The 12,795-nt window shown below is 42.3% G+C and overlaps 1 protein-coding gene across 8 annotated transcripts in view; it reads right to left on the reverse strand.

The window, feature by feature from the left end:
- The window catches only part of TNIK (TRAF2 and NCK interacting kinase), a 272,940-nt gene that overhangs the window by 91,292 nt on the left and 168,853 nt on the right, over window positions 1-12,795 (reverse strand). For all 8 annotated transcript variants that reach the window (XR_004426687.1, XM_033150660.1, XM_033150657.1 and 5 more), the window contains exons 10-11: window positions 5,601-5,776; window positions 2,564-2,630 (exon numbers count right to left, since the gene is read on the reverse strand). Coding sequence is in view for 7 of the 8 variants with exons in the window: in XM_033150660.1 (XP_033006551.1) it covers window positions 2,564-2,630; window positions 5,601-5,776 (243 nt within the window). In the remaining variant the exon portion in view is untranslated. The remainder of the gene's footprint in view (window positions 1-2,563; window positions 2,631-5,600; window positions 5,777-12,795) is intronic.

A 12,795-nucleotide genomic window follows, 5' to 3' on the forward strand; every position in this document is an offset into this window, starting at 1 on the left:
CCTCTGCTCAGCAGTAAATCACTAAACCAGCATTGCCAGAACAACCATCCTGATGTTTCATTTCCACAATTTTATTCCCCAAGGAAATTTTGTTTGAAATACAAAACACAGAGAGTCAAGCCTAGAACCGGTATGAGGAGCAGACCACAATGTCGGCTTCACTCACTGGTATATCGCTGGTGAAACTGCCACCACTCCCAAGTCCCTCTGCTAGCAGCATCCGCTGGAAGGAGTAAAGAGTTCCTTCCTCCAGCAACGCTGCTAGCAGAGGGACTCAGGAGCAGTGGCAGTTTCACCAGCGATTGAGAACACATCTGAGTATCGCTGAGTGAAACCACCATCGCACTCTGTCCTCATACGATGCAGAGGGAGAAACAAGCTCCTGATGCAATTTATTCCTCCCTCTGCATCTTTAAACTGTTCAACTGAGGAGTGTGTAGCAGCCCTTACCTCAGCTGAGCAGTTAAAGGAGCCCCACCGTCTCCCATGGGGGGGGGGGCTCCGTGAAACTGCTTTGCTGAGGGGAGTGTGTTTGGCGCTCCCCATAGTGAGCAGCTAAAGGAGCCCCAATGCTCTGCCTAGTCACCTGTGAGCAGGAGGAGCACTGGGGCTGTCTCAGCTGGGAAGGGGGAAGGTTCCCCCTTCCCAGCTGAGCTGCGCAAAAAAGCTGTGTTGTCCCAGCCTGTGATTTTCTGGGTGAAACTTCCTCAGTTCCTGAGGTGAGAGCTGGGGCAGTTTCACCAGGTGCCTCATGGGCAGAGGCCAGTGCAGCCTGTTTTTTCAACATGTTTGGCTGGCGAAATATCACGCTGTTGGAAAGCTGGTATCACCCAGCCCTACCAAGCACAGCATCATGTAGCGGAAGCAGGAGTGTGAGAAACAAAAGCAAATTTAAGTCTGCCAGGGCAGTAGTAATTGGCTCCTGTGAGCTGTTCAGTAGCTCACTTTTAAACATAAATTTCTTCTTCTTGTTGTCGTTCAGTCGTGTCCGACTCTTCATGACCCCATGGACCAGAGTACGCCAGGCACGCCTATCCTTCACTGCCTCCCGCAATTTGGCCAAACTCATGTTAGTAGCTTCGAGAATACTGTCCAACCATCTCATCCTCTGTCGTCCCCTTCTCCTTGTGCCCTCCATCTTTCCCAAGATCAGGGAGTCTTCTCTTCTCATGAGGTGGCCAAAGTACTGGAGCCTCAACTTCAGGATCTGTCCTTCTAGTGAGCACTCAGGGCTGATTTCTTTGAGAATGGATAGGTTTGATCTTCTTGCAGTCCATGGGACTCTCAAGAGTCTCCTCCAGCACCATAATTCAAAAGCATCAATTCTTCGGCGATCAGCCTTCTTGATGGTCCAGCTCTCACTTCCGTACATTACTACTGGGAAAACCATAGCTTTAATTTCTAAACAAAATAAAAAATCCTTCCAGTAGCACCTTAGAGACCAACTAAGTTTGTTCTTGGTATGAGCTCATACCAAGAACAAACTTAGTTGGTCTCTAAGGTGCTACTGGAAGGATTTTTTTATTTTTTATTTTGTTTTGACTATGGCAGACCAACACAGCTACCTACCTATAAATTTCTAAAACACTGTCAATTAATTTGGAGAATATTCTGAGAACCCTGCACTTCCACAACTGTGTCACACACTTTACAGAGACCACAGAGACTGGCATCCTCTTATTTATATCTGTCTAGCCACAACTGCAGTCCTGATTGTGAAGGCTCCCTGTGCAGAGTCCTAAGCCCAGGTTCTGTAAGTGGTGGAATCAAGCGATAACACCTTTCCTGGAATGTACCGCTTTAGACGGCAATTCACATAGTTGAGTACTTCCATGCAAAAATCTTTCTCACAAGTAGAAAGCTAGAATATCAGACAGCAAAGGATTCAGACTAGTCTTTCACTTGGCATGAAGTCTGTATGAAACTTTTCCAGGAAGCAACACTGGAATTCACAAGCCTCCACATGTAGGCTTAAGCCGTACAGTTCCAGAAAATGTTTTACTGCTTAACTTCTAAATGTGCTCTAGTATCCTCTGTAACATCATTTTCAGGGAGGTTACATTGCACTGACTGTTTATGGAGCATTCGTTCTGATTCGTTTTGTAGGGTGGTTATGCATGCCACCATGTAAAGCAATTGCTATCTAGTGCCTTTTCCAATCATTTTCCTTACAACAAAAGTCTGGTTTTTTTTGGGGGGGGGGGAGCAGGTTTGCTGTGCAAGAGCGCCAAATCCACTTTAACCGCACAACCTGAATTTGCTTGGTACGCGACTGAATCCCACCCTCAAAACAGCAGCAATCTTGAAGTGCCTCCATGTTCTTAGCATGCCCAGATGTTTGTTGGTATAGCAGACCTGAGTCAGGAATAGGAGGGGTGAGAGTCAAGAGCAAGGAATCGCTTTCAAGCAGTAATCCAATTTTAGGGAGAGATGCCCACCCTGCCACAATTTTTGAGGGCAATGTATCTTCTCTGTCCCTCCCCACTCTAGCCCTACACAACTTTCTATTAAAATCCACTGGTCTTAAGCACAAAGAATCAGAAAAGAACAATTTATTCATTACCTGGGTTCTCCAGAGTCGTTTTCTTCCTCTTCCTCTTCACTTCCACTATATTCGTATTCAGTCTCATCTAGGAACATAATTGAATGTCAGCATCCTTTACAGAAATCATTCATTTCCCCCCCTGCTAGATGAAGGCCCATGGGCTCTGGTGTGAGAACAGAAAACTTTTTCATTTTAACATGTGGCACTGAGGGGTGGGGAATCAATATGTTTTAAAGAATCAGCTTCACACCTCCCAACCTACCCACAAGTTTATATTTTACCAAAGATTAAAAAAAAACCTTGCTAAGAAGATTGCATTCAAAACATTCCACCTTCCACGATCAGGCCCTGTTCCTTTGAGTATGCAGACCAAAGGAATATACTGAATTCATGCTCTTGAGGCAAGTTAAGGGCAGAGATCCTTCTTACGTTTCTCATGATGATCTGTTCAGAACCCCTGACTATGTATTGAAACGACCAGCTGCATAAGTTAATGGGGATCCCCATCATTTGAGCCTGAATTACATACAAAATCCATCCTGCTAGGACTAGGAATCATGGGAAAACCCCAACAGATTCCCAACAGTATGTATACTGAATATACCTATGACATCTTAATAGCCTATAAGGAATAGGACTGAAATAAGATGTAATGTGACTTGAAACTTTGTTATGGATGCAAAGGTTTCTGGGTTCAATCTCCAATAAATAACAATACTTTACATTTATTATTATTTATTATATATCACATATATTATCTTACTGATATCTTCACAGCAATCCTGTTAAGGAAAGATGTCTGGTAGTGGGGCTGGTAAAGGGATTCGTGCAATATGCTGAATACTTGTAGCTAACTGAAGGAGTCAGTAGTATGGGGCTTGCCGGATTAACACAGTATAAAGCAGTTTCTTATGACCATAATACAGTAGCACCTCGGCTTACATTACCACCAGGTAACGTAAACTTCTGAGTTGTGAAAGGGGCAAACCAAGAAGTGTTTCGCTGGACGTGCATGCGCAGAAGAAAAACAAGACGAGTTTGGACTTGATATCCTGCCTTTCACTCCCCTTAAGGAGTCTCAAAACAGCTAACATTCTCCTTTCCCTTCCTCCCCCACAACAAAAACTCTGTGAGGTGAGTGAGGCTGAGAGACTTCAGAGAAGTGTGACTAGCCCAAGGTCACCCAGCAGCTGCATGTGGAGGAGCGGGGAAGCGAACCCGGTTCACCAGATTACGAGTCCATCGCTCTTAACCACTACATCATGTGCAGAAGCAGTCCCTCCGGTTGCGGAAACCTCGGGATCTGACCAGAGCTCTGGAACGGATCCCATCCGCAGCCGTAGGTACCACTGTATAACACTAACATTTCCTTCTAGCCAGTCTACATAAAAGGTCCGTTAAGATGTTATCCTGCATTTCCTATGACACTGGAAAGGAAGCCAAATGCAGAATATAATGGTAAACAAAATCAATGGGGGGATGAGCTGCATTTATTAAATTACTTGTCATTCTAGCATATAACCTCCATTTTCAAGACAAAACACATCCTAACACTATTCTAGAATCTGCTTTTGATTGAGTTTATAAAATGACCTACAACAGGTATACAGGGGCTGGGGGCAGCCTGCTCTTCTGCACTGCCCCCAGCAGCTTTTGTTTTTAGAATACTACAGGAGCAGGGGATGCTATGATTTGACAAAAGTTGGAGTACGCCAACTTTCCCCAATAACTTCAGCCCTAATATGCTTGCACCTAAAAAATTAATAATGATGAAATGGCAAAGCCAAAGAAATAGTGCCCCAGTTCACAGAGTTTAAAACAAACCATGGTTTAATGTTTAAGAACAGCATGTTAGAGCACAATGCTCAAATATTGCTAGGCCAATCCTCCCTGTTTCTGCTATGCCACAGACAAAGCAAGTCAGTGTTTGGCTCATTGTGTCGTGGATTCAGACCACATGACAAGCCAGATTGTTGCTTGCTTTGTCTGCAGTGCAGCAGGACAAAGGGGAGGAGCATGCTTCTTGTTCACATTAATCCGTAGTTTGTTTTAAGCTATGGTTTAATATGACAAGTGAACCAGGCCAGCGATGTGTTAATTCAAAAATATTTTATAGAACTTCTTACTGGCATCATAGAAAATCAATAAATTCACATTTTGAAGTTAATAGGTTGGAAATGCATTAATTGAGCAAGTTTCTTCTGCAAATAGCTCCTTATTTTATGAGCCTATTCAATCAGCATTCAATCAGCATCAAATCTATTCTTTGAGAAAGCCCAAGCCATTAATAAATATTATTGCATTAAACAATACAGCGTAACAAGTTTGGCAGCTTGTTTTGTTTCTGTTTGCTTCTCTGAAATATTCAGAGTGCATGTGCAAAGCTATATAACATAAGAAATTACCAGAAAATTTAATGGCTTGTCCACATGAACTTAAAAAGATAGCCTACATTTTAGCATGTGTCTCCATTGCTGTTTAAATATACTGTTGTGTTTAAATCCCTACTGCCTAAACATGAAGTAGAAAATACCCTGGCCTAGTTGAAACCCCAATAAAATCAATGCAGTCGTGCCTGCTTAAACCTAGACTGGGGGCAGCCCAAGTTGTATCTCCCTACTGCTCCTCAAATGACCACAGAGTGTTTATTTGTTGCTGAGCAAATATGTAGGTGCTTTTTTCATCTTCCATTGGTCCTAGGGGAGTATGCTTCTTCTCTTATCTTCCATTACATTTGGGAATCCCTCCAGTCTCTCTTTCATTAATGTATCTTTGAATTCTTTATTTTTGTTAATTCCAAGGAAGGGCTCATTTTCATCTGAAATATTGAGTTTCAGCGGTAACATCTGTTAAGTTTGACCCTGAAGAAAACAAACTGAAGATGGTGCCGAGTGCCCAGAGTGCTGGGATACACCTCGTTTTCTCATGTTTCTTCTTCCATACGGAAAACATGAAAAAGCTGTTATCAACAGAAATTGGCAACCACTTTTATGGACCAACACAATGATCTTCTCATTTCCAGCACTTAGGTTCTAGAATAACCTTCTCTGCTTACCTTTCTCTCCACGTTTTTTCTTAGTCCTGTCAATATGGTCCTTGAGCTGGATGCGAACCTGCCTTTCATTAGGCTGGTCTCGAATGAATGGATGCTTCATCAGCTGTTCGGTGGTTGGTCTCTGACCATGATTCTTTACCAAGCAGCTTTCAATGAAGGACTGGAACTTTTTTGACCTACCCAAATTGGATAATTTGGCGGGAGGGAAGAAAACATACAGATAAAGGGATAGGTAACAAGATAAAGGCAATTTTTGTGTTGGCCGCAGACAGTAGTATAGCTATGTAAGTTTAGAGCATGGATTTAACAGTCACATCAAGGGTCCCCTTTAGATGCTTTACTTCAGGGCACATACTTGTAAATGGTTCAGAAGACACATTGGAACCATTAAGAACTAAAATCACGGTGAATTTAGATAATCTAATTGCACATAACTGCATACTAAGGATCCGGGGCAAATCTCTTGCCATCTACACTTTCAAGTTTTATCGTTTCCCACAGAAGCTAGTATTCACACAGGCATACTGCCTCTGGATTGGGGGTTTCATGGAACGATTGTGACCAGAAACAATATCAACTGCCTCAGGCCCTGCAATTGGCAGGTGAGACCTTGTCAGCAGCTCCCAGCTGCTGCACTACCTGGTTGCCATTGACCTGTGATTTGGCCTTCTCAGTGGTGGGTCCTCACTTGTGGTAATGCCCTCCCTGGTGGGGTACATCTGTCTCCTTCATTATTTGCTTTCCGGAGGTATTTTAAATTTACCCAGGTATTTGATGGTAGGAAGATACTGTTCCTGAAATAATTGTATCGGAGAATATGATTGTTTGAAACAGTTTTTATAATTTTTTGATGACATTGCTTTAAGTTTGTGTTTACTGCCCTGGGTTCCTTGGAGAGGAAGGGAGGATATAAACAGAATTATTATCAATAATACTAATACTGCTAATAACAATAATGAATATACTTGTCTTCCACAAATAAATTTCAGATCTCTCCCTCTCAGTAAAACCAGTTACTTCTTAGGAATAGTTATTTCTTAGAATACTTTTAGGCTGTTGTTCTCAATCTTTCCCCTGAAAACATGCAAACTCTACCCAACCAATTCCTACCAAATTCTTAGAATTCATTGCTCAGCATCTTATTCTTTTATCAAACATTCTGAGAATCAATTTAACCCTATTATAAAACATAAATGACTACTGGGGATTCACAATAAAGGAAGATTCTGATAGACTACGACGCAGCATTCAGTTTTGGTAAACAAGAATATTAGCTTAAATTAATGTTTCAGACTGGTAGATATGACCGAAACTGTACTGCAGTATGAAACAATAAGCGTTATCTTCTAAAGCTGTCAGATTTACAGTTCCTGCTTATCTAAATACACTCATTAGGATAAGAAAGTAAGTATTTCTGAATTCAGTAACAGATTAAACAAGCAATGAAGAAGTGCCCACTCCTCACTGAAAAGACCAGTTTTGCTGGCACACTCCTCAGGTGGAAAAGAACAGACATATTTTAATTGACAGGTAGGTACACGTGTGTGTTGAATACCTGCACTAATAAGCATCTAACCTGCATGTGTGAATGAGTCACCAGAGATGTAAAAGCCAAAGAGCAGAGCTTACACCTCACATTACCTGAAGGCAGTTGACAAACTGAGCTGCTAATTTTCATGTAGAGAAACTGAGATGGTCATGTATTTGAGAAACAAACGAAAGCTTAAATTCTCTAGTCGCCTGCATTGGCCGCCATGTATGGGTACAACTGGGTGGAAGGACGGGTGCTAATGTAATGATGTCATATCTCAGGCGTTTAAAAAACAAGTGGTTTATTATGGCATTTCCTGTCTGCCCCCTGCCCACCAATACAAAAATATTCCAACAGCCTCTTTCCTGCAGCACTAGATTACTAGGGAGACGTTGGTGTGGGGTGCATGGGTGGAGAGAGACACAAGTCAATGGTACTCAAGGATGTTCACTTAATACATGGTTTGGGCTTTAAATGAGTCTTTCAATGAACTGACCAGGGCAACTGCAATGTTTTCCACTGTAATGTGTTATGTGCTAAATCCTGCTTCAACCTATGGAAGTTAGGCAGGATTTATGACCAGGTTCTGGCCTTTCTCCAAGGCCTATGCTTAAACTGAATTGCAAAAGTCTATAAATTTTGAGTGGTGATCACCTCCCAACTTTTCATCTACCACTACATTTTGGAAGTAGGAGGCTGACCTTAATCCATAACACTGTTCCCTCAATAGGAAGTAACCCTGCACTAAACTTAAGGATTGCCTGTCACTTTTTTTACTGCATTTCTCTAAGCAGTATTTAAAGATAATGTTAAAAAGGTTTAAAGGTGCCTCAATGACCACTGTGTTTTTCAACTTCCTGGACGTAGGGCAGTCAAACTCCTCTGTAGTCAGGCTACTTTTCTCACAATGTCTGTATCATTAGTACCTAATGCTTCATTAAACTTTATGACAACTGAGAACCTACGACATTTCTCCCTTAATTTGTCTGTGCACACACCATATATTTAAAGTGCATTTAAAGGGCATGACTTTCCCCAAGGAATTATGGGAACTATAGGTTGTTGAAGGTCCAGGGAACTGTAGGGGTAAACAACAGTTCCCAGGATTTTGGGGGTGAAGTCATCTGCTTTAAATGTATGGTATGTAAAGCGACCCCTGACCGTTAGGTCTAGTCGTGGACGACTCTGGGGTTGCGGCGCTCATTTCGCTTTACTGGCTGAGGAAGCCGGCATACAGCTTCCGGTCATGTGGCCAGCATGACTAAGCTGCTTTTGGCGAACCAGAGCAGCACATGGAACCGCTGTTTACCTTCCTGCCGGAGCGGTACCTATTTATCTACTTGCACTTTGACCTGCTTTCAAACTGCTAGGTGGGCAGGAGCTGGGACTGAGCAACGGGAGCTCACCCCGTCGCGGGGATTCGAACTGCCGACCTTCTGATCAACAAGCCCTAGGCTCTGTGGTTTAACCCACAGCGCCACCCACGTCCTGTATATGTAGACAGCCCTAAATTACCAAGATGGTAAACCTGTGATTTATAGGTGGCAAACAGATATTCACACACAAATGAGCAAAAAACAAACAAACCAAAAACACCTTTGATGAAACTATCTGGACCTTCAAAGAAAGAAAGAAAGAAAGAAAGAGAAAGAGAGAGAGAAGATCTGACCAATGTTTAAGTCACAATATTTGTTTCTGTAATTATACATAATGCTCACTCTTTCTTTTGTGCTAAATGCCTAAATTTAAACAATATTGCTGTATTTCACAATGGGAGTTTTACCAGACCTATCAGATTATGATGATCCCCTTTTAGTCAGTAGATGGCTCTCTTTATCCTAAAAACTTTAGGTACCCCAGTGGCCAGAGGCATTCTTTACCCTGAGGGATTTTTTTACAACTTTCTTGCCATGCCTCCAATACCCCATGAGCTACATTTTTTTTTTTTTTTGGCCTTACTTGTAGGCCTCTTAATCCATGCAAATCATTCAGACAGAAGTTAATGGAGTTTGGAAACTTCAGGCTAAGTGAAACTACTAACCCCTTTGGGTTTGTAAACATAACACTTTTCAGTTCCTATTTAATATATATATAATTGTAAAGGCTAACAAAAACATCCAGGAGATGAAATATATGTCTACTGCATGGCCAACATTTGATGATTCCTGCCTTGCTAATCCTTATCAAAATATTCATACAGAGGGATGTTTGGGTTTAATACAGTACTAACGTTTTTATCTAAATAAGCACTTCTATGAACAGATATTGTCTTACAGGAGCCTTATTTGACTGCTGCTCTTAACCTTATACTTCAACTTGATATTAATCTGCCTTTATTGTTCTTTTATTCTAGTTTACTCTAGTGTTTCTTTTTGGTATAAGCCACCTTGAGGTTTATTCTTGGTTACTTTTGAAAAAGGCAAGCCAGAAATGAGATTTCCCCCTTCCTCTCCTCTCCATGAACCCTCCCCTAACCTGACCCACAGAGCAGATTTTGAGGGTGCATGGGGAGTTGTTTGGGAGAGGAGGGAAAACTTTTTTTGTGCAAGTAGAAATCTGCTGCACAAATGGGATGGCAGTGCTGGATACAAACAGCAGTGCTAAGACTTTGAAGCCCTAAAGATTTAAAGAGCGTATCAGAAAGAAGAAGAGGGGGTACCCCTTCAACTCAAAGGGCACTTTGAGAGAAACAGGCAAGGGATTCACCTCCACTCTGGGGGGAAACAGCCACAATGATAAACAGTTTCAAATGATTCAAAAATGTAGGTACCATCAGAACATCAAGAGACGATCTATTGCTATTGACTACAAACATGACAAAACCAAAGCTGTCCAAGACGCACAATTTTAGCTTGTATAATCTGTTTGCATAAAACAAACATTGTGTGCAAAATCTGCAGGACCCAAGCATGCACAGCTCAGTCTGTTTTAATCACCAATTTTACAAGATACTTTTATAAGGTATTTATTTTTCAGTAAATACTAATTGGTTATGAACTGACTGCTTGTTAATGTTAAAGGGATGTAAAAAATTGTATGGATATAGCTGTGCAGTAGCTGATGATGAACCCCAGCTGCCACTGAACTGGATTTTAAACATTCTTGTGCATTGCATGTGATTAATAGCTTCTGCTTTACTCATGCTTTCCTATCTATAATAGATATATTCTTGAGCGCACAGAGGAAAAAATTAACTACCGACACCAATTTGCCAAACATTCAGCTGCAAAATTATAAGGCGACAGACAAATTATTGTTATAGACTCAAATAAAGGGAAGAAATTCAATACTTCATAGGACAGTGGGTATATATATCTCTGTTACAAAACAGGCTGATCCTAGCCCATTGTGTTGGCAAAAAAACACTGGGTCACAAAGCTCACTCCATATATATATATACATACACACACACACACACACACACACACACCGGTATATATATATATATATATATATATATATATATATATATATATGTATGGAACTGTAGTTTATTAATGGTGCTGGGAATTGTAGCACCGTGAGGCGTAAACTACAGCCCCAGGATTATTTGTGTGTGCACGTGCATATGCTTTAAATGGACTGTGTTCATGCAGCCATCATTATAGGGTGGCTGTTAAGATTTTAAAGAAGAGGAAATGATGAAAGCTACCTTGGGCTTCTTGGAATAAGGGTGGAATGATGATGTTGATGACATGTGCATGCATGGAAGAATTGGGGATGGAGAGTCTGCATACTGCAAGGACCGGGGGGGGGGGCACTGTGGATGTGTGCATGGGTACATGCTGCATCTCCCCACCCCAACAATTACAGACACCCTGTCAGTGAGGGATGAGCAACAAGGTACTACAAGGGGCAAAACTAGGCTTTATTTCACCCGGGTAAAAGATCCAGTTTGGCACCCCCCCCCCCCCCCAAGTCTATTTGTGTACACACACATACAAACTGGGAGCATCAATAATGCCCTTCTGGGGGTTTCACCTGGGGTAGAAACCCTGGCTAGCCGCCTGCCCACCCCCACCCTCCGGTAGCTATGGCTCTGCCCGAATAGACCCTTAGTCACAGTTCCATCATTTGTTTTCCTTCTGATTTCACTCTTTATAATACACCCCATCCCGTCAAGCATGTATCTGCAATTCGGGGTGACAGCTGGTGCATCTGATGACCAGAACTTATGCCACAATAAATGTGTTAAGAGTTGTATCGGATGAAGTCTTCTCATTCTCACAAGGACTTCCACTTGTGCAATGGCACTTCCCCTCCATCTTCCCACCCCGTGAAGCCCATCCCCAAATCTTTTATGGGGAATGCCCCAAGCCTCTGGAGCAGGTTTTGGGGTACAGGTGGTAAGAGCAGGGGGAGGTGAAATTCCATTGCACAAGCAGAAATCCTTGCACTAACAGGATTACTTCACTGGATACAACCCTTGGTCTTTAAGATGCCATAAAACACTGTTGTTTTTACTACAAGAGAGACTAACAGGGCTTTCCCCCTGGAATTCAAGGAGTGCAGGGCTTGATTAAATCATGTATTGACAGCTGACAGTAAAAAAGGGAAAGAGCCCAGATTCTAGGGAAAAAATGCTTGCAAAGCCTTACGAGATCCTTGAACGAAAGCCACCCCTAATAGCATGCAACCCACTTGCCGAGGCTTACTAAGAACTGATTCACAAGAAAACAACTACAGAGGCGAGAATAAAGGAATAAAAATTGTTCCACAGCACACTGAGGAAATGCTCACACTTAATGAAACGAAATCACCGTTTCGCCTTGATTATAGGCTGACTGCGAGTTATAAAACAATCCGCTGCTTTTAAGCAAATTAAAGCCATTTGAAAGCAGGTGCAGAGATGCAAAGACAAGAACTGAGTGGAGCGTTTTTCTCCTTGGCGTTCCCTCTGCTCCCACCCACCCCACCCCCCGTTTGCAGCAGCAGGTGAGACTCCAAATCCTCCACTACTTATCAGTGGATTTCACTGGCTTAACTTCATCTTCAGCCCCCAAGGGGTTTTGCGGCCAACATACCATTTTCTCCATATTTAACAAGAGATCTCCATCTACAGTGTTTTAGAGTCTGATACCTCACATGCTATAGGCAGGCTAGCCTAAACCCACTTAAGATCACTTCTCCTTGGACTCTGGAACCACAAAGTCCAGAAGGGAACTGCTGATCTCTCTGATTCTGAACAAACAGAGTTTAAACACTGCTTTCCTCTGTGAATGTAAGCCTTGCTAAAAACCAGAAGGCTGACAGATGGCAGGATCCTTAGCAGGCTCTGCTTTCACTGATGTAGAAGGGGAGGCTCATCACCCAACACTGAATCACACGGTTCCCATTGTTCTTCCATCCCAGAGCTCTCTGAGAGCCAAAATAGACATGACACAGAGCATATGATTGGCCATGAGTATTTTGCTTTTGTCTACTAAAATAGCAGCTGGAGTGGGGTAAGATGCTGATCCAGACTGGGATCAAGGTGTGGAGCTGGGGCGGGGGGGGGGGAAGGAAAAGGAGGTCTCTTTGGTCTTACTAAAGTTTTTTGTTTAGTTCTTTCTGAGGAGTATTTGTATATTTAAACATATGCACGAGGATTCCAAATGTTTTTGAAGATAATGTGATGACCTTTTCCCTTTCTGCTGATGTTCTAATGCTATTAGTTTTGCCTTT

Source organism: Lacerta agilis, chromosome 5 (assembly GCF_009819535.1).
Source record: "Lacerta agilis isolate rLacAgi1 chromosome 5, rLacAgi1.pri, whole genome shotgun sequence".
Lineage (NCBI taxonomy): Eukaryota > Metazoa > Chordata > Lepidosauria > Squamata > Lacertidae > Lacerta > Lacerta agilis.